Raw genomic sequence first — 18,895 nt, 5'->3', positions numbered from 1 at the left:
TAAAGAGCTTGTGGAAATATCCTTCCTGACCATATAAAAACAGCCTGGTTTTTAGGGTTTTGATAGATCTGCTGTAGCTTTTGGGTTCTGTAGTCTCATTTTTCATTTTCATATCTCTCCTGGAGAAGTCCTCGTATTACCACAGCTCAACTCTGAAAACCAGTATCCGCTCTTTTCTTACTGTACCTTGAAAGTCCTGGTTCAGTCTATTCTTTGTTTATGCTCTGACAGAACCAAAAGTCAAGTCCTTTGCGTCGTGAGGTGTGTGGGACCGCTAAAGATATAAGTAGCCTACCCAGTAGACAATATTGAACAGTAGGAAAGAGGTGGGAAAAAAGACACGAGAGTATGCATCGAGTTCCAAAATGTCTATATGCAGACGCCCCTTTCGCCACGCTCCATCTTTGCACTCTTCGTAGCAGCAGAAGAAACTCTGGCAGTCTTTTCCATCCAGGCACTCATAAACACAGGCATCATCAAACTCCTGCCAGTACATGGAGTTGTTGAGTGTGATAACTGTGGGAGGAGGACCCACAGCCAGTACTGAGTAGTTCTGTTGGACAAAAACAACATCCTTTTAGAATTTGAAGGGCTCTTGTTTTGCAAAGCACATCCAAAATAAAAAACCTTGGAGTCATACATTTGGATGTGTTTTGCATGTACTGTACACAATATTTCATCAAATCGAACAACAAAACTGTAGTCGAAGTGTATGCCACTTCTAATCTATGCCATGAGCAAAAGAAATCCTTCAGAGTGGGCTGTCAATCAAAGCATAAGATCATGGTGCCTTCTAAGAGATTCCAACTCACTTGAACTAACAGCATTCCCTTCAGTGGGCAAGTCAAGTGCAGCATCAATCTCTCACGGGCAGGTACAATGACCGCCAAATATGAGCATGGTTGTTTAAATTCTTTCTCTAAACCCTTTTAGACCAAATCTCCAATAGTATTCTACCACTTATTCCCAGTTATTTGTCTCATTATAGTGACATAACTAGCAAAGCATGGTAATTACAGAACTGAAAGATAATCTATGTAAGATCACCTATAGGGTAATATTTGTTTCGTGTAAAATTGCGATGGTAATTATCTGTGCTTCTCAGGAGAGATAAGATCTAATCAAAATGAGTGATCGGCGAGAGAGTGGGAAAATTTCACCTGTGGAGACCGCCACCGGAGGAACACAATGAATAAAAAGTAAGACGTGCTTGCTCAACCATAATTTAGCATCACATTACACACATAGACAAAGACTAACAACATCAGCCTAATGAAATCATATTTCCATACCATAGAGAGATCGCCTATAACAAACACATATGCAATGGACTTCTGTCTGCATATATTTGATAGTAATAGTACATCAATATGTTATGAAATTATTACAATAATAGATCCTACCTTAAAAGTATTTCATGTATTTGAAAGGGTAAAAGTAACGATTTAAAGGAACACGCCACAGTTTTTTGAAATAGGGGTTATTCAACGTCTGCCCTACATTTAGATAGGTGGGCAAACACATTTTTGTCATAGTGCTTGCATTGTCTTAGTCTGGCAGTGCCGCCGCTAGCTTAGCTTAGCATAATGAATGGAATCCTTTGTTGCCGGATAGCATGTCGTGAGTAAAAGTCATCCTAAAACAAAAAAAAAATTACTTCTTGTGGCCTGCATATTCACAACGAGTACAAATAGCAATGCAGATTAGGCGATTTCCTAGGCAGATATTGACTTGTGACTATATTGGGGTGAAGCAGAGGCGAAGCACTGCTACTTGGGCACAGAGATTTCAGGTGTTGCGTGATATCTCTGTGCCCAAGTAACAGTGCTAAAATGGTGGCGTGTTCCTTTAAGGGGGTCTGTTAAAACTCAAAGAGCTCAAAAACCTGAGGGTGTCACTGTTGGACAGTGTTACTTAAAAAAAAAAACTAGTGATTTATGTCACATTATGTAATATTTGCGTTGTTTTATTTTTGTAATATGGATTATATCCTCCACTTTTTTGAGTTTCCTTGGAGGAAACGCCCCTGATATTTATATATATTTTTAATAATTACTGCTAAATGCTTAATTACTAAATTACTGCTAAATAATTGCTCCTACCATTGCTACTTTCATCTCTTGTATCATTTCACTCTCTCTCGTTTCTGACTGTATTAAAAATGGCCCTGGAAGATTTCTGTATTCATTTTAACAGGACATGAAACTTTGACAGGTGGCTAGAGCAAGAAAATGAAACAAGGAAAAGAAAAAAAATCCCTTACATTTATGGGCCCTATTTTATCGATCTGAAACGCAAATATCAAAGCGCAAAGCGCAAGTAACTTTGTGGGCGGATCCCGTCGCTGTTGCTATTTTCCCGGCGGGATAAATGCCTCAAATCTAAAAGGGGTTGGTCTGAAGTAGCTTCATTATTCATAGGTGTGGTTTGGGCGTAACGGCAAATAAACCAATAAGAGCTTTATATCACATTCCCTTTAAGAGCATGATGAACGAGGTGCGCTTGTTCCATGCCGCAATACTATTATAACGGCGCATTTACCAGGCGCGCTTCAGAATCGGTTCACAGCCGAGGAGATCGATGTTCTCGTCAGGGCCGTAAAAGAAAGAGAAGTGACATTGGGGTTGGGACAAACCCACCCAAATTAGCTTCGGTTAAACATGCATATTATAATTTGGGTAAATGTGTAAGCTTTATGCCTATTTTCCCCATCGTCATGGACACAACAAGGATTTCCCTCGTGTTTTAATATTTTTCCTTATAATAATGTATCATTTGCAAAAAGTTAAATGCATCTGTGTAGACGAGAGAATCATCTACAGTGTATGCGCGTTGCATGGTCACAATCTGTATTATGGCCAAGCACGCGCGCTTAAAATAGCATCTGAATGTACGCGCAACGCGCCACTGACTTTAGACTAGGTTTTTTCTGGTCAGTGGCGCAATTGTTTTATAGAACAGCAAAATAGCATGAGGGAAAGTTTGCGCCGGAACACGCTGAACCGCCCCGGGGAGCGCAAGTGTATTTCTTAGTTAACCGACGTGTGTCTGTGGAGGGAAAAGTCCGCTTTGCGCGGGTGCAAAATAGGAATGATACATGCGTCAGTGTACAAAGTCATTTGCGCCGGGTGCAAGATAGGGCCCATTGTGTGAACCGGATGCATAGCTTTCTCCTAAAATAATAACAGCATAAACTTTTGGATCTTGAAGAACATGGTACTCACCGATCTTTTTGTCTTTTTGCAGGTTGGTTTGCTAGCACTGTAGGAGTAATAATTGAGCGTGGCATACTCCATGAGAGCCGCAAAAACAAACAGGAAACAGACAGTGACAAAAAGGTCCATTGCTGTGACGTATGAGACCCTAGGTAGTGATGTCCGTGCCACCGTGCTGAGCGTTGTCATGGTTAATACTGTTGTTATTCCTGCATAATCAGAAGAGGATATTAGATGGAAAGGCTAGAAACAAGGGAAATGCCTGCTAATGAAAAATATGAGCTAAATCATCTAAAGCGTACGCTGACATGGTTAGCATGAGTAAAATGTAGTTTGATATCTCGGCTGAATACAAAACATTGTTATTTTTTGGCTCTAAGCTAATTATGCAATGCTTTTTCACTGAGCAGAGCTGATTAAGTTCCATCTAAAACTCCATTGCACTGGTTGTTGTTGGACAGGAATAAAAAAAAAATAGCTTTGTTCCAAAATCTAGTGAGCTTCCACACTAGGCTGCCTATCTAGAACATCATAAGTGATTGACTTGCTCTACATAGGCAGGTCTTCAATACAGGCAATATGAAAGAAAAAGAGAAATACTTTAACCACCACCATGATTCAACACTACCGCAAAGTAGTATTATTTTTAAAACAACACTATTATATGCCTTTATTGTTGTTTTTCCTTTCAATTTGACACCTGTCCAGATGCTGAAGTCCTTCTCTTGCATATGATAGGAACAGAGACACCTGCAAATTAAAAAAAAAATTCCACCCACACAAACACCTAGAATCTTTGAAGCATTCTTAGCTCCACTCTTGCATGGACATTTAGAGTTGCCTCAGAGAACCAGTGACTGTGCCCCTGTTTTGCAAGGGTTTCTATGGAAACAAGCAAGCTTCATCTATTTCAGAGAGAAATTTCGCACCCCATTCCTTTTTCCTCTGGTGTTGTTGGCCACAGTGATTACCTTCACCTGTTAGACTGACATCTCCTGTTACAGTGGCACTTAGTTAAATGACTGCCTGCCTGAGTCAGAAAAGCCTGTGAATGAAATATGCATTTCAAAATGGCACTCTTTCCTGAACTGCTTAGCTCCATTTTAGCCTCATTAGTTCTCTCATCATTTTTTGCGGTGGATAAGAATGACATAACAACTGGCTGGACGTTCAAATAACTGTAATGCGGTACTTCCTGTACTTTTCAGTGATGGTACCCAGGCTGCTGGTTTGAGGGTTGAAAAAGTTAGAAATGATGTAGACCGGCTGTTAGGGCTGTTCGGTACTTTTCTACTCCTCCCCTACATTATTTCCATAGAGTGTTCAAAGACCAGCATTTATTTGAAAAATAAATAAATGTTGTATCATACATGTCTTTGTCACTTCTGATCAATTTAATGCATCCTTGCTGAATAAAAAATCATAATAATAAATAATAATTTTTAAAGATTAAAAATCTTCACGACTCAAGTCTTTTGACCGGTAGTGTATTTTTATCATTTTTATTTTGAAATTATTATTAAAAACTTTATTGAGTTAAATCTTTATTGATTATTGAGTCTAACTGTAAGTAAGATACTAATGAATTATTGTCCATTGTTTCATTCATTCATTAACCATTTCAGTCGTATCCGACTCTTGGTGATTCTATGGGCCATCTCTAGCTATACGCGAGAGACTGTCCATGAATTTTCTTGGCCATTAGTTTTCCGGGGTAGGTTGCCAGGTCTTTCCCCAACCCTACATGGCTTGGGTCTCGCACACATACACACACACACACACACACACACACACACACACACACACACACACACACACACACACACACACACACACACACACACACACACACACACACACACACACACACACACACACACACACACACACACACACACACACACACACACACACACAATCACACCTACGGACAATTTTTTGCATCTCCAATACATTCTCAAATTAAGTTGCTCATGACTTCAAGACTGACTGACCACCCTGTACTTGACCTCCTCACTATTTTTTCTGGGTTCTGTCTTAGTCACATCCTTTTCTAACCTGACATTTCCACGGCTGTGAGCCCAAGCACTCTCTCTCTCTCCCACATTTTATCTCGGCTGCCTTTCTCTCTGGACTTCATCGATCAACCTGTGCCTGTAAAGCAAATCTCTACTTTTTCTCCTACTCCCTTTCTTTCCACTGAAGGTATAATGACTTCTTTTGTCAGACAGATTAATTGCATTCATCCTTCTTTTTCTTCTCAGAGTATGTTGCTTTTTTATTTCCTTCTTCCAAACATAGATGGCACAGGGCCTTTACTTCCAGTTAGCTATAGGATCAGTGTAGATACCCAATTAATGTCAATCTATGATCCCCTTTTTTATGACCATCACAGCTCATGCTTGTTAGCTTGAGAATACTCAGTGGGAACACCATCTCAGGCCACACTTATCTGTTGTGTGCTCGAGGTAATCGAACAAGACAGCATAAGAGAGGCAAGATAATCCAGCTACGTCATGACACAGATTAAAAACCTTTCTAAATTATGTTGCAAGATACATTCAGACCTCTCATTGAACAATATGGGGACACTTTAAAAATGATTAAGGTTTAATTCTTTGATAAATTAAAAGAAACAATGAAAAAAGAAAAATTACCTTGACAAAAGTGACATTTACCAGGACAGGACATGGACTTAATCAAAGCAGGAAACTATAAAGAAATGAGTAAAGCCAACAAAAAAACAGATGAAGCACTGTAATGAAAGATTAAATATGAACAAAACGACACACTAAAAAAGAGAACACATAGATATTCTTTTTTAGATATTCGTTATTTTTATAATGTCTTTCATTCTCATAATATGTCAACTTCGATTGTAAATAAAGCAAAACATTTATCAACCATCAAAATTGTGAATGACTTCTGTATTTCATACACATTGAATGATAATTTAGGGAATTCACTATAGCATTAAAGTGCCCCTATTATGCATTTTTGGATATTATCTTTTATTTAGTGTGTAATGTACTGTAGCTGTTTATGAATGTAAAAGGTATACAAAGTTCAAAGACCGACGATAAATGGAATTATAAGCCGCTTTTCCCCTTTCGAGCCGAACGGTTCTAAGAACGGTAAGGCACGGTTCCAGTTATATTTCCACTTGAACAATGAATTCTCAGCATGTTTGATGAACTGTGCTGAACCGTTCTGGTAGAATGTGTGTAGTGACGTCACCACTTGTCTATCGCCAGGCTACCAATTTCTCTGTAGCTGGCCAACCACGTTATTTGATCAAGTAAACACAAGTTAATTTAATAATACAATTAAAAGAAATCTAACCATCCTCCATAACACGGTCGGTATTAACATGTAATCATTAACAACCATCTGTAAACTCTTGCGTTACCAAGGCAATGACTGACGCATTTGTATTACATTTACAATGTAACCAAAGCAAAACTAGGAACTTTTAAAATAGTATAATAGGGGCACTTTAAATCTTAAAACTTTGCAGTGTGTACATGGCCAGAGTAACTTTGAATATATTGTATGCCAAAAAGTATTTTTAATACTGCTGCGTTTTTTTAAGAATTTTTTTTCCCCCAAAGAAACAAACATCAAGCCACACATGAATGAATCACACAAGGATCCGGTGCCTGTATTTACTGAATGTACCTAGTGCTGTTCTGGCTGGAGTTGCATCTTTTTTGATCCAAAAGGAGACCCAAGAGAGCACCACAGTAAGTATGCAGGGGATATAGGTCTGAATTGTGAAGTATCCCATTCTTCTGCTTAGGTCAAAATATACAGTCATCACCACATAGTCACCTAGAAAGAGAAAAAGATGTTGCTAATGAAACATCTCTAAAAAGAAGAAGAAGAAACCAATGGTGTCTCCAGTGCATTGTTGTACTTCAGTGACTAAACTTTATTCATACATGCATTAACAAAGCAATAACACTTCTGAAACTTCTGAATTGTCATACTGCCTTTATGTTTTCTTTGAAGGCTACTTTTAAATGTTCATTTGATATAGTAGAGACAAATCTAGGGGTGAACAAAACCGTTTCACTTTTCTTCATAGCCTATAGAAGTGTAAAGTGTTTTTTTCTTCATTATGCAATGATAGACAGTTTCTATCCATTTTCACAGGCTGAGAGTAAACACTCAGAATGTGTAAAATGATAGCAAATCATTTTATTTTAACAGGCAAAATAGTTTGCAATGTGAGAAAAAGAGTGTGATTGCTTTTTTTTCTTACCGATATTTTTATCCATACTGTACTGCAGTTCTCACACATATTGATAATTTGAAAACTGATGGGAACGCTATGTACTGTATGCAATATTCATTTGTTAATATTATCAGTATCTTAAATAAAAAATTAAGCTTGGTGCATTTTTTATCTCTCTCTCTGAAAATAGGAAAAAATACTATATAACGTTGATTTAATATAACTTCAATGTAACATCAATTTGCACCAGAAAATGGCATTTTGCGTCATCCTTGTATAACACATTTGTTATATGAATATAAGGATATACAATTTTTTATTCAGCCCATCGACCATGTTCCCACTAAGATTTACTAAGCCCAGAGAAAATGTCATTCAATAATGCACATACAGTAGTGCTTTAACTGAAGTGACATTTTAATAGCTTACAATCTTCTGGACCCAGAGATTTCAATCTTGATGGGAGTCCATTAAGATGCAGGAGGTACACATACTAGATATAAAAAAAATTCTATACATTTACTGTCAAGGGAAACAACCTCATATATCATTGGTTGATTGCTTCTATAGAGCATAAAACCAGCATTAAACAAATTCAAATGTCTGTCTTCCAGAAAATACAATGGTGTGATGAATCCAGGACATTAAAAAGGTAGTTGCTTGAGAAAATAGGTCAACACTAGTTTAGCATAATTTATTGCAATGTAAATTAAAGGGAGATATTATACTGATCATTTTTATTCATACCACGTTGGTTGAGAATTCCTGGGTTAGAAACCGTTGCTTTGAACCAAACTTCTAGCTCTAAAGCATACATTATGATATTTACATCGCCGTTCAAAAGTTTGGGGTCAGCATTTTTAAAAAAGAAATTAAAACCTACTTATAACTACTTACAATCCTTATTCAGTAGTGATAAATTGATCAAAAGTGACTGAAAAGACTTTTATAATGTTACAAAATATTTTAATAAATGCTGTTCATTCAACTTTCTATTAATCAAAGAATCATGAAGAAAAACATATCATGTTTCCTGCAAAAAATGTTAAACAGCGCACTGATAATAATACAACTTTCTGAAGATGTGAGACAGAAGACTGGAGTAATGATGCTGAAAATTCAGAATAAATTATAAATATATTCAAATAGAAAACTGTTATTTTAAACTGTAGTAATATTTCACAATATTACAGTTTTCACTGTATTTTCTATCAAATAAATGCAGCATTGATAAGCATAAGAGACTTCTATTAAAAAAAAACATACTGACCCCAAACTTTTGAACGGTAGTTTACATCAGCCTTCGAAAAATGATATTTATCAATAGCCAATAAATAATCATACTTTATTGATTATTATACTTTCATTTGATCCAAACAATAGAGTAGAAAATGACCTGCAGTTGTCTTAATTATATCTGTGGTGTTCCTCAGACCCATGAAGTCGAACTGGTAAAGTCTCCATGACTTCTGATCAGCCGCCTGCACTGAGTTCCTCCTCCACTTGTAAATCATTTCATCTCGTGGGTATCCATCTGTAATTACATAGAGCATAAGCCAGTGACCCCTAGCGCCCCCTTCACTTGTGATGGATGCCTGAGTGCAGCCCAGTGCCAGGCATCCAACTGCAGCATTTGTCTCTAGCCCAGAGCATGCTAATAAAACGCACATCACAGGCACAAGGAAGACAAAGGCAGAGAGAGAGAACAAGTAAATGAGAAGTTTGGTTCGATTATACACAGCATCCATCTTGATGCTGACACCTAACCTTGAGACGTTTGCCTCTCGCCTACAACCTGTGGCCCAGAAAAGAGATTTCAAACAGCTGTCTCTTGAGGCTCGGAAACTTTAATCTTAAAAATGATTACTGATGCTGCTCTTGCGTCGATTATCCATGTCTCTTAAGTATAAGTGTATGTTCACACTCTTTTTTAAAGTTCTGCCTTTAAGGGATAGTTAACTCAATAATTAAAACTCTGTAATCATTTACTCACTCTCATGTCGTCACAAACCCGTATGACCTGCTTTCTAAAAAGAGAATTTTTGATTCCAATGTGATAAAACAAAAAGATGCATGCCGCCACACTTCCATGCAATAGCCATACTTTGGAAAGAAATCCTTATTCACTGAAAAGCTTGGTAAGTGCCTCGTTCATGAGAGATGTGATGTCAGATTTGAATCGGATCTTTTCAATGAATCATTTTACAGTTCTTAAACAGTTCTAAATTATTTGTTAACGCCTCAGTACCGGTTTATTGTAATTGCGTGGCAAAGAGTGACCAGAACAAGTCTTCAAAATTAAATTAGGAAGTAAGAAATTCATACAGGTTGGGAAAAAGACATGAAGTAAATAATGACAGAATTTTCATAACCGTCCCTTCAAGAGTGCTGGTGTTCAAGCTACTTATGTTCCACAATGTCTGAAGATAGTTGAAAGAGTTAAAGAGAGCATTATTTGATAAGGGAGTGGATACACTTTGCCCAGACATTGTGATTAATAAAACAGCATGATTAGATTTCCACACAAATACATATTAATTCTGTTGAACACACAATGACCTGTGCTGTTAAATGACAATCAAGCCTAATAGCCATCTGAGGCAACTGTCATTCTCTTAACAGATTAAACACACTAAATATGAAAAATGTAGTTGTTTTCTATTGATGTTATTTAATTAAAATCTCCTTGGTCTATGCAGAGGGCATTCAAGTAGCAATGCAGATGGTCTTGATCACAATCGGTTGACATTTTACACTACCGAATAATAATCAGACATATTTGGAAAATATAAATTTTTGTATGATGTTGCTGAAATATACAACGGGTCTTAAAGTTATAGTTTACTCATAATGAAACAATAAAAAAGACATTTTTAAAATATGTTTTAATTTTTTCTGAACTATCCCTTCTGTGCTGCATGAATTAAATATGCAAATCTTAAGATTTACACTGAGCAATATTGGTACTATTTACTTTGGGGCGAATAGTCCCGGTGTGTCATAAACACCTGCTGGACATCCATTAAATTCACAATCCTATTAATTGGCACTATCGAGAGCAGTAACCAGTACCGATATACAGGGTTAAAGGAAATGGGGGGGGGGGGGGGGGGGGGCAGTTTATTAATTGGCACAGAAATAAGCTGAAAAATGTTCACCCTCACTCTGAGTAAATCCCGTTGTGCCATCCCTGTGAACTTTGAGAAATAATTAGTAGTGTATTGTATAGAGTTTACTACTTCTTGGCTCAATCAGCCATAAAGAGGCTGCAAAGGATCAGCAAAAATATTTTCAATTAAAATTCTGTGTACACAATAGTAAAATAGATGCTGCATCCAAATGATTTAAGGGGGTACCAGGGAGCCAGAGCTGAAATTGTATTATCATTGTTTGAGTATATAACAAATAAATATATATTTTTATTTGTATCATTGCTGGTACAATAGTGAAAAGTTGTAGTTTATAACTAAACAAAAATATAAATCTGCTGACTGAAAACCTTTTTGTGGTATAACGGTCCAAATGAATGTTCAACAAGCGCCAAAAGCAAAATTGGCTTTGCCAAGTAAAAAAAAACTAGCTAATGATAATTTGGATGGACTTTACTAGAAACTAACTGCTAAATAAGTGCATGGTTTAAACAGCGAGAACAATAGTCCAACCCTTGTTGTTTTGATCTGATGTAAATCATGCTGAGCGAATCAAATTAAAGACATTCAGTACTGTGCCAAAGCCAAAATCTTTAGCTTTACTGTGCCAGCAGGAAACATTAATTTATGATTTTTAGATGTTGCTTAACAGTACATACATGGCCTCTGTCAAACTTGAAATGCCTTTTTGTCACTCCAAGCAAAACAATAAAAACACCTACTGTTTCCCTTTCAATCATATCGTTAAACTGTTTGTTCCTCAGACATTATCAAAAGTAGCCAGCTGTGTCCAGCTTCATGCCACACTTCTGTTCTCTTTATATTACACTCAGTTCATTAGGTGGCAGTGGAGATCTCTTTAAGTTTCTTTTGATAATTATCCAAGGACAGTGTAAAAGATACATTCCTGCTTCATTTGTTCCCAAAAGTTGCCCTGCCACCCCCTGTCTCTGCCCAAATTTGCATTGTCTTCAGTTCATTACTGTATAACCCTTAGGTTATGATGGGCTAAAAGGTACAAGCAAATTCCACTTAATCAGAGGAAAAAATAGCCATCGCCATGGGAACCAGAACACCATTCATTGGCTTCAGTGGGTGAAGAAAGGGAAGCTGATGAATCGCAGCTTCCCGTGATGGTGGGAAGATCAGGCAGCGGGAGGAAGACTATGAGAATTAAACCTAATAGTGTGTGTGGAGAATGCCTTGCTAGCACAACAAATAACATTGTAATTTCATCATTCATCAACAAAGGAGCTTACTATTGATTTGTGGAGGACTAAATGCGAGTCATACATTTCAGTTTAAACATCCTGCCTCTGTCCGCCAAAGTGCCTGAGAATGTCATGGACATGTGGGCAAAAAAGATTTATGGCTCATCTTATGACCCACAGCAAAACCATCAAATAAGGAAAGAATAAACAGATTGATCATAGTTTAACATTGAATCATTTAACACACACACACACACACACACACAAAACTGCATACCTCCACACTAGTGCCTGTATATAGTAACTGATTATTAAAAAAAAAATCTAAATTCCTGGAAAAAAGGATGTTTTATAGACCTTCTGACCGCTGTCCACACATGAGATGCTTTATCGGGTTTTTATCAGTTCAGGACAAGAGCACAACACTAATAGTCTTAATGCAGAGCTGACTGGTTGGCTTTTGTGTCCACTGAGATTAGAGAGGATGCGAAAACAGGCAAGACCAGTTCTTAATGAACACTGTCAGAGCTAAAACTCCCCTTTTCCAAAATAACGGACAGCCTCAGAAACAACTGACAAAGATATACACTACCGCTCAAAAGTTTGGAATCTTTAAGATGTTTTAACCCTCTGGGGTCTGAGGTGTTTTCTGTGTTTTGAGTTTTGACATGCCCTGGCTAAAGTTACATAACATTTTCATGGCTAAAGTTTGATTACACTGTATTGAGCACAAACTCTGCTACAATAATATGTGAGCAGCATGTATGTACAAGTTTGTAATTTTGAGAAAATTATCTTTATGAGTGGTTTATGCCATAAGGCCATAAAAAAGGTATTTCATGCTCACCAATAAAAAATACAATCAAGCAGTAATATTGTGAAATATTATTGAAAATGAAAGAACTGTTTTCTATGTTAATATATTTGGAATTATTTTTATTTATTCCTATAATAGCAAAGCTGAATTTTCAGCCTCATTACTCCATTCACCAGTGTCACATGATCCTTCAGAAATCAATTGCTGATTTGGTGCTTAAGAAACCATTCTTATCGTGATTCTTTGATGAATAGAGCGTTTTAAAGAATATAAAAAAGAAAAAGAAATCTATTGACATCTCTTTAATGTCACATTTGATTAATTGAATGTTTCCTTGATTAAAAAAATATTAATTTCTTTTAAAATTACCTTTGAATGCACAGTTCCCATAAAAATATTAATCAGCAAAAACATTGTTCTCAGCATTGTGAATAATGCTAAATGTTTCTTGAGCATCAAATCAGCATATTAGAATGATTTCTGAAGGATCATGTGACACTGAAGACTGGAGTAATGACTTTCAGCTTTGCCATCACTGAAATAAATTAAACTAAAAATGTATATTCAAATAGAAAACAGTTCTTTTAAATTGTAATCATATTTTGCCATATTAATGTTTTTACTGTATTTTGTATAAAACAAATGCAGCCTTGGTTAGCATAAGAGACTTCTTTTAAAAACATAAAAAAAATATCTTCGATTCCAAACTTTTAAACGGTAGGGATTTTTTTAACGAGTTAAGTAAAAATATATTTTTGGTTTTAGGGTCATTATGATAATATTATGATAATACATAATGTAATATTAATGGTAATTTGTCAAAGATGCTTGTGAAAAAAATAAAAATAAGCAAGCAAAAACCAAACATTTTTCTTTGATGTGTAAAAATGATACACTGCTCTCCCTTATATAAAAATAAATTAAACTTATAAAACAATATAACCGTATAGCATTATTCTGTGTCAACATTTGATATATTAATAATTTTCGATCAAACATTCTTTCTTTATGAAAAGCAGCTCCAAATACATTTTGAATAAAATTAGCACAAGCTCTATCTTTTATTATTTGATGAGCAAGAAGGGGGAGAAGAGAAATACAGCAATGAAAATAATCTTGAGCGACACCATTGATACAGAGATGTGGGGAATCATCAGGCAGAGTGGAGCTTTATATCTCACCAACAAAAGCAGAGCGAGACAATTCTTTAGTCACACATTTTTAAAAGAGATTGCAAAATCATCTCCTCTTCGCTCAATAATCAGGACAGCTAGCATACAACATTAGCATGAATATGCACAGACACAAAGTCACATTCAGATCAGCTGAGACATGGGTAAAACAATGGCTTTAGTCAAGGATGGTGTGACAGATTTGGCCTTAAGTACTAAAGAAGAAAATAAACATGATGGTTATTGAGGATGGATGACTAGGGAGTTTTTGATCTGCTGAAAGTGGGTGTCACAGACGGATTTCAGTGTAGCTGTGGGCCATGCAGAGGACACAAGAAGAGAGGAGTTATAAATGTGCACAGGCAAGCCAAAAATAGTAAAACAAAAACAAAAAAAAGAGTAAACAATCAAAAAAGGAAATTAAAAAACAAGGGCTGCAAAAGAGGTAATTTTAATATCAGCCCGGCTGTGGGAACTACATGAATCATGACAACTGTCATTCTGTCATTGGCGTGGTAATGAGTATGACAATGTTGCATGTTTGGTCTTTGCGGAATAGATCTGCTACGCTGCTGCTGCTGCTGCTGCTGCTGCTAAAACAAATAACATGATATATCTGGACACTGATCAAACCAAAAGGCAATTTTCAATGACACAGAGAATGAGAATGAGCAGCTAATGGCTTTATATTTTCTAATCATCAAAACTATATGATTGACTGTCAATGTGGTCCAATGTTGTTTAGACTTCTTTGGTGGTGTTCTTTTGTATTGAAGTTCCAAGATGCAACTTTACTATTGGGCTGAGCTTTTATTGAGCGTCAGGCATTCATTTCACCAACATATGCTGTTTGTAATATAAACTTGTGTGTGTTAACATGATCTAGTTCTACTTTAGGACATTTGTTTCCCACTTCCCAGCCATACTTAATCATTAATCTTCACCATCCCCTCTGACATCATAGGCATTAAGAGATAGAGTTAAAAGAAAGAGCTGTGTTTCAAACAGAAGAGATGCATGATCAAAAGGTAATCACAGCAGTCCCTATCATCATTTAAAAATTCCCACTTTATTTAATGAACTGATTCTGTCCTAGATCTGCACTATAATTGGTGTCTGAGTGTGTAGCTCAATTTGAAACATAACATTCTCCCTTTGTTCCACTCACAATATTACTGATTGAAAATAAGATAGTGTTCCTTTTATTTATTTTTTTGTCAAATACCGGGTATATACCATTTTCATTTAAAAGTTTCAGCTGTATAAACTTTTTAATCACTTTTTATTTTATTTTATTTTATTTTAGTATCAACTTTATGTTTGCAAGCCTTTGATGTCTGTGTAAGTAAAGATAATGGGCAGGTCCTCTAATTTCACAGACCTTTTAAGTTTGGATTATGACAGTGATTTGATCCCATAAATTACTTAAGGGATCATTAAACTGAATGAGAAAAGATGTTTTGAAGTTGACATGTTATTACAACATTTGAAACATTGAAAATATAGAGATGTAACCACAACATGTTGCAGACGATATGAGTGGGGAGAGCATAAAACAAATTAATAGAAGAATTCCTATTAAATTTCCTAATAAAAGATAGGTTTATTAGGATTTATGTGTTGCACAGCAGAAGCAAAAGCTGCTAAAAAAGCTGCCAGTCAATTTGATTTTAGAAATCATTATTATCTTGTGAACTGCATTTTTGCATACTGGTTAGTCACTTCCAATAATTTCCAAATCTCTTCATCAATTTGTGTAACCTGTCGCTTTTTCATTCTTACACATTATTGGGAACATTAATGTGACCAAATATTAGATCATGGCACTAAGGTGATTCTGTGCGGCAGGAAAAGCAGCTGCCATCGGTTAGGCCCACAAAAGGTGTTTTTTTGTTGTTGCAGGAATTGCAAGCACACGCAGCACTTTCCCACCTTTTAAATCAGTCTGAACAATCCATCTATCTTCAATACAGACTGTGTAGAGTTTCATGACCAATGACTTTTCAACAGGTCTCCAAACGGTATTAAGGTCATATGTCTAGATGGATTTTATGCATGATGCATGGATACAACCAGATATTGCTTTACCTGAATAATGTGCCTTTGTAGTGACCATTATAGTATGGCAAGTGTGTAAATGTTTGTTCCATTTGAATTCTGCTTTGTTTATTGTTCCCGTACAACACAAATCATACTTTTCTATGATGCAATGTGCAATTGCAGATGTCATATTTTTTCTGAATAATAACACTATTGTCTTGAATAACGACACTATTGTCTTCCCTACCCCTAAACCTACCCATCACAGAAAACTTTCTACAGGTTTACATTTTAAACAGACAAAATAAATAATAATGGCTGGCTGGTCCGCACAATGTAGGTGATCTAAGGTTTTACTATATTTGAGGAGACAGTCGGTCCCCAGAATGTAATATATTAGATATCAATATCTAATATTATAGTAGGCCTACCCTCCCCCCCTTTACGTATAATAACCTACATGAAAGTTAGCATATGAAGACAGAATCTTCATTTTTGGGTGAAATATCCTTTTAAATGTCTAAAATGTATGTGTGTGTGTGTGTGTTTTTTTTTATTTTTTAGAAATCTACCAGTTATGAGTCAGGCCTGCATCCTTTTTCTGGCCTCACTTCACTGTCTGATGAAATAAAAGACAAGAGGCCCATATGAAAAAAATAATGCCACTTTAATGTCATTAGATTTTGAAAGGTCATAACCAGGAGGCAGGTGATAAACACGGGTAGAAAAGTGCCCACTCTCGTCAGCTTGTTTCAACCGGACCAGAGTAGACAAACCCGATGCCTGGTGTCAGGTCTGTTAAACACCTGAAAGCTCCTCGTTCCCTGCAGGGCAGGTACAGACACACTGGCTGGGGAGCGTTTCATTTGTCTGTTTGTTTATGCACACAGAGACTATAGCACTGTGTGTTTGAGACTGTTAAATATGCTTTAGAGGACAAGCTGCTGTGCTGGGCAGCGAGGTGTGAAATATTAAAATAATCTTTCTGGCAAATTGCTCCTCTTGGGTGCAGATGGGGGACCGTTTTCTCTGTGACTGATACAGGGGAGGCATTTCAGTCCGAGTATATACGCTTCTATGTGGCCGCTGACATGAAAAGGTCTGCAAGGTCCTCCTGCCTGATGGGCATTAACCTTCATTTGCATATCAATTGAATTTAAGATGCAAGGCTTGGAAACCCTGCTTTGTTTTTTCAAAAACAAATGCCAAATGCAGCAGGGAAATGGAAGAAAGTAGCTTAGAGGAAGAAAAGGTCTAAGGGGGTCCTGAAGCTTGAGAGATTGCTTAATATGGCTCATTTTCCTTTCCTCAATAGTGAACATTCGGACCTTTACTGTGTTTTAGAGGCCCTACGGAGAAGGTCTGGCCATTAGACAAAGAGAATTAAAATTATCCCTAAAAATACCAATGTAGCAATGTTCAGGGAAGAAGGAGGCGGGAACCGGCGAACAATCAAAATACACTTTATTTAAAATAAAACAAACAAACCAAAATACCGCCAGCAGCCCCTCGCGGACGACTGCTGGCTACCGAAAATAAATATAACTGCCCAGCAGCCCCTCGCGGACGACTGGTAAGGGAGTCAGTTTAGTATCTGTATTTTGTTTAAACGTTTTTCTTTGACAGTATAATATTTACCCTAAAAAGAAGGTACACTCTGTTTTGTTTATTATTTTGGCTTTGACCCAACTCTGAAATTAATTTGCTTCATTTTGATGTCTTGTGCTGATCATACCAATTTGAACAACTTGTTTCCAAGCAATAAAAAGAAAGAAACAAGAAGTCCAGGTGTAACGACTTTATTTTTATGTTATTCTCTTGGACCCTAGACCTGGGACGTAACACAAAGTAGGACAGGTGATCAGCAAAAGTGGTATATTGGTTTTATATTTATATAAAACATGTCTGCTAGAATTGAAATACTACTACTGATTCTCTCCGCAACACCCCCCTGCAACACACAAAAAATACACATTTCTTCAATGAATTGATACAATTTTTGTCAAATAAGATCTGGAAAATTAAATGTTTTTACTGGTGGTTTATTAGTCCTAACCTGCTTGATTAAGGTTTATATCAAGAAAATCTCAGCCCGATCAAGTGGAAGTTCTTCTGATCCAATATTGAACCATGAAAAAGACTATAAACGACTGGCATGGTCATGTAAAACCAGCTACAATCAGAAGGCTAACACTTAAGACTACCATTTGTAATATCATTGCTATAGTACAGCTACAATTAGGTTATCAGGAATATCCAACCATTGTATAACATGATTCATTTTAGCTCATAAAAGTATGATGATTAACTATCATAATTCATACAGTTAGGTGTGCCACTTTAGCAAACATGTTGAGTTAAAGGGGAACACTACGGATCTTCGCAAATAATTAGACATATCCCATCCTTTTGGTTACTATCATAATTTTTTTTCTTTTCTAATCCATATCCACTATGATGTTGTCAGGCAAAAAAAAGAAAACAAAAATATTCTGAATGACACAGACCCAACTGACAATTACTAATGACTGTTACATTTCATTATCCTTGATATTTAAAGGGCAATTGATCATGACATTTATTTCAAGTTTATGGTAAATATTTGTCCCCCTGATGTCCAAGTTTCGCTGGATCCAACCGTTTCAGTGCAAAAAATAACTATCTGATATTATATATTATAGGAAAATATAACACATTTGGTTTAAGCATATTGTCCAACACAGGAGGACCACAACTTCTGCATCTTAGGGACCAGTGCCAAAGACAGCAGTGTGCAGAGGAAAAACAGAGAAGACAGATGGTTTGCAAGGCATAAATGATGCATCCCTGCACGGCGAGGAGTCTACGACATCTCTTATGAGTTACATACAATGCTGTCCTGACATCTCTACATCGGCATTTCGGTCCAGTTCAAACTCACACAGCGATTGTGATTCACAGTATCAGGCAGGTGATTCCCTCAGTGATCTAAATTCACCTATACTGAAGCAATTCGCGCAGCAATCTGGGAGTGGCATCACGTGATAAGGTTAAGTGCCAAGGATATTCCCATTG

The 18,895-nt window shown here is 36.6% G+C and overlaps 1 protein-coding gene across 1 annotated transcript in view; it reads right to left on the bottom strand.

Moving 5' to 3' along the window:
• Nucleotides 1-210: 210 nt before the first annotated feature.
• gabrg3 (gamma-aminobutyric acid type A receptor subunit gamma3) overlaps nucleotides 211-18,895 on the bottom strand; it is a 148,489-nt gene continuing 129,804 nt past the window's right edge. Inside the window, exons 6-9 of the mRNA XM_077198472.1 lie at nucleotides 8,849-8,986; nucleotides 6,894-7,046; nucleotides 3,225-3,424; nucleotides 211-553 (exon numbers count right to left, since the gene is read on the bottom strand). Coding sequence (XP_077054587.1) covers nucleotides 275-553; nucleotides 3,225-3,424; nucleotides 6,894-7,046; nucleotides 8,849-8,986 — 770 coding nt within the window. The 3' untranslated portion in view covers nucleotides 211-274. The remainder of the gene's footprint in view (nucleotides 554-3,224; nucleotides 3,425-6,893; nucleotides 7,047-8,848; nucleotides 8,987-18,895) is intronic.

This window comes from Siphateles boraxobius, unplaced genomic scaffold (genome assembly GCF_051911475.1).
Source record: "Siphateles boraxobius isolate OS27281-9 unplaced genomic scaffold, OSU_SipBor_1 41, whole genome shotgun sequence".
NCBI classification, from domain to species: Eukaryota; Metazoa; Chordata; class Actinopteri; order Cypriniformes; family Leuciscidae; genus Siphateles; species Siphateles boraxobius.
This window is presented reverse-complemented; position numbering and strand designations above follow the sequence as displayed.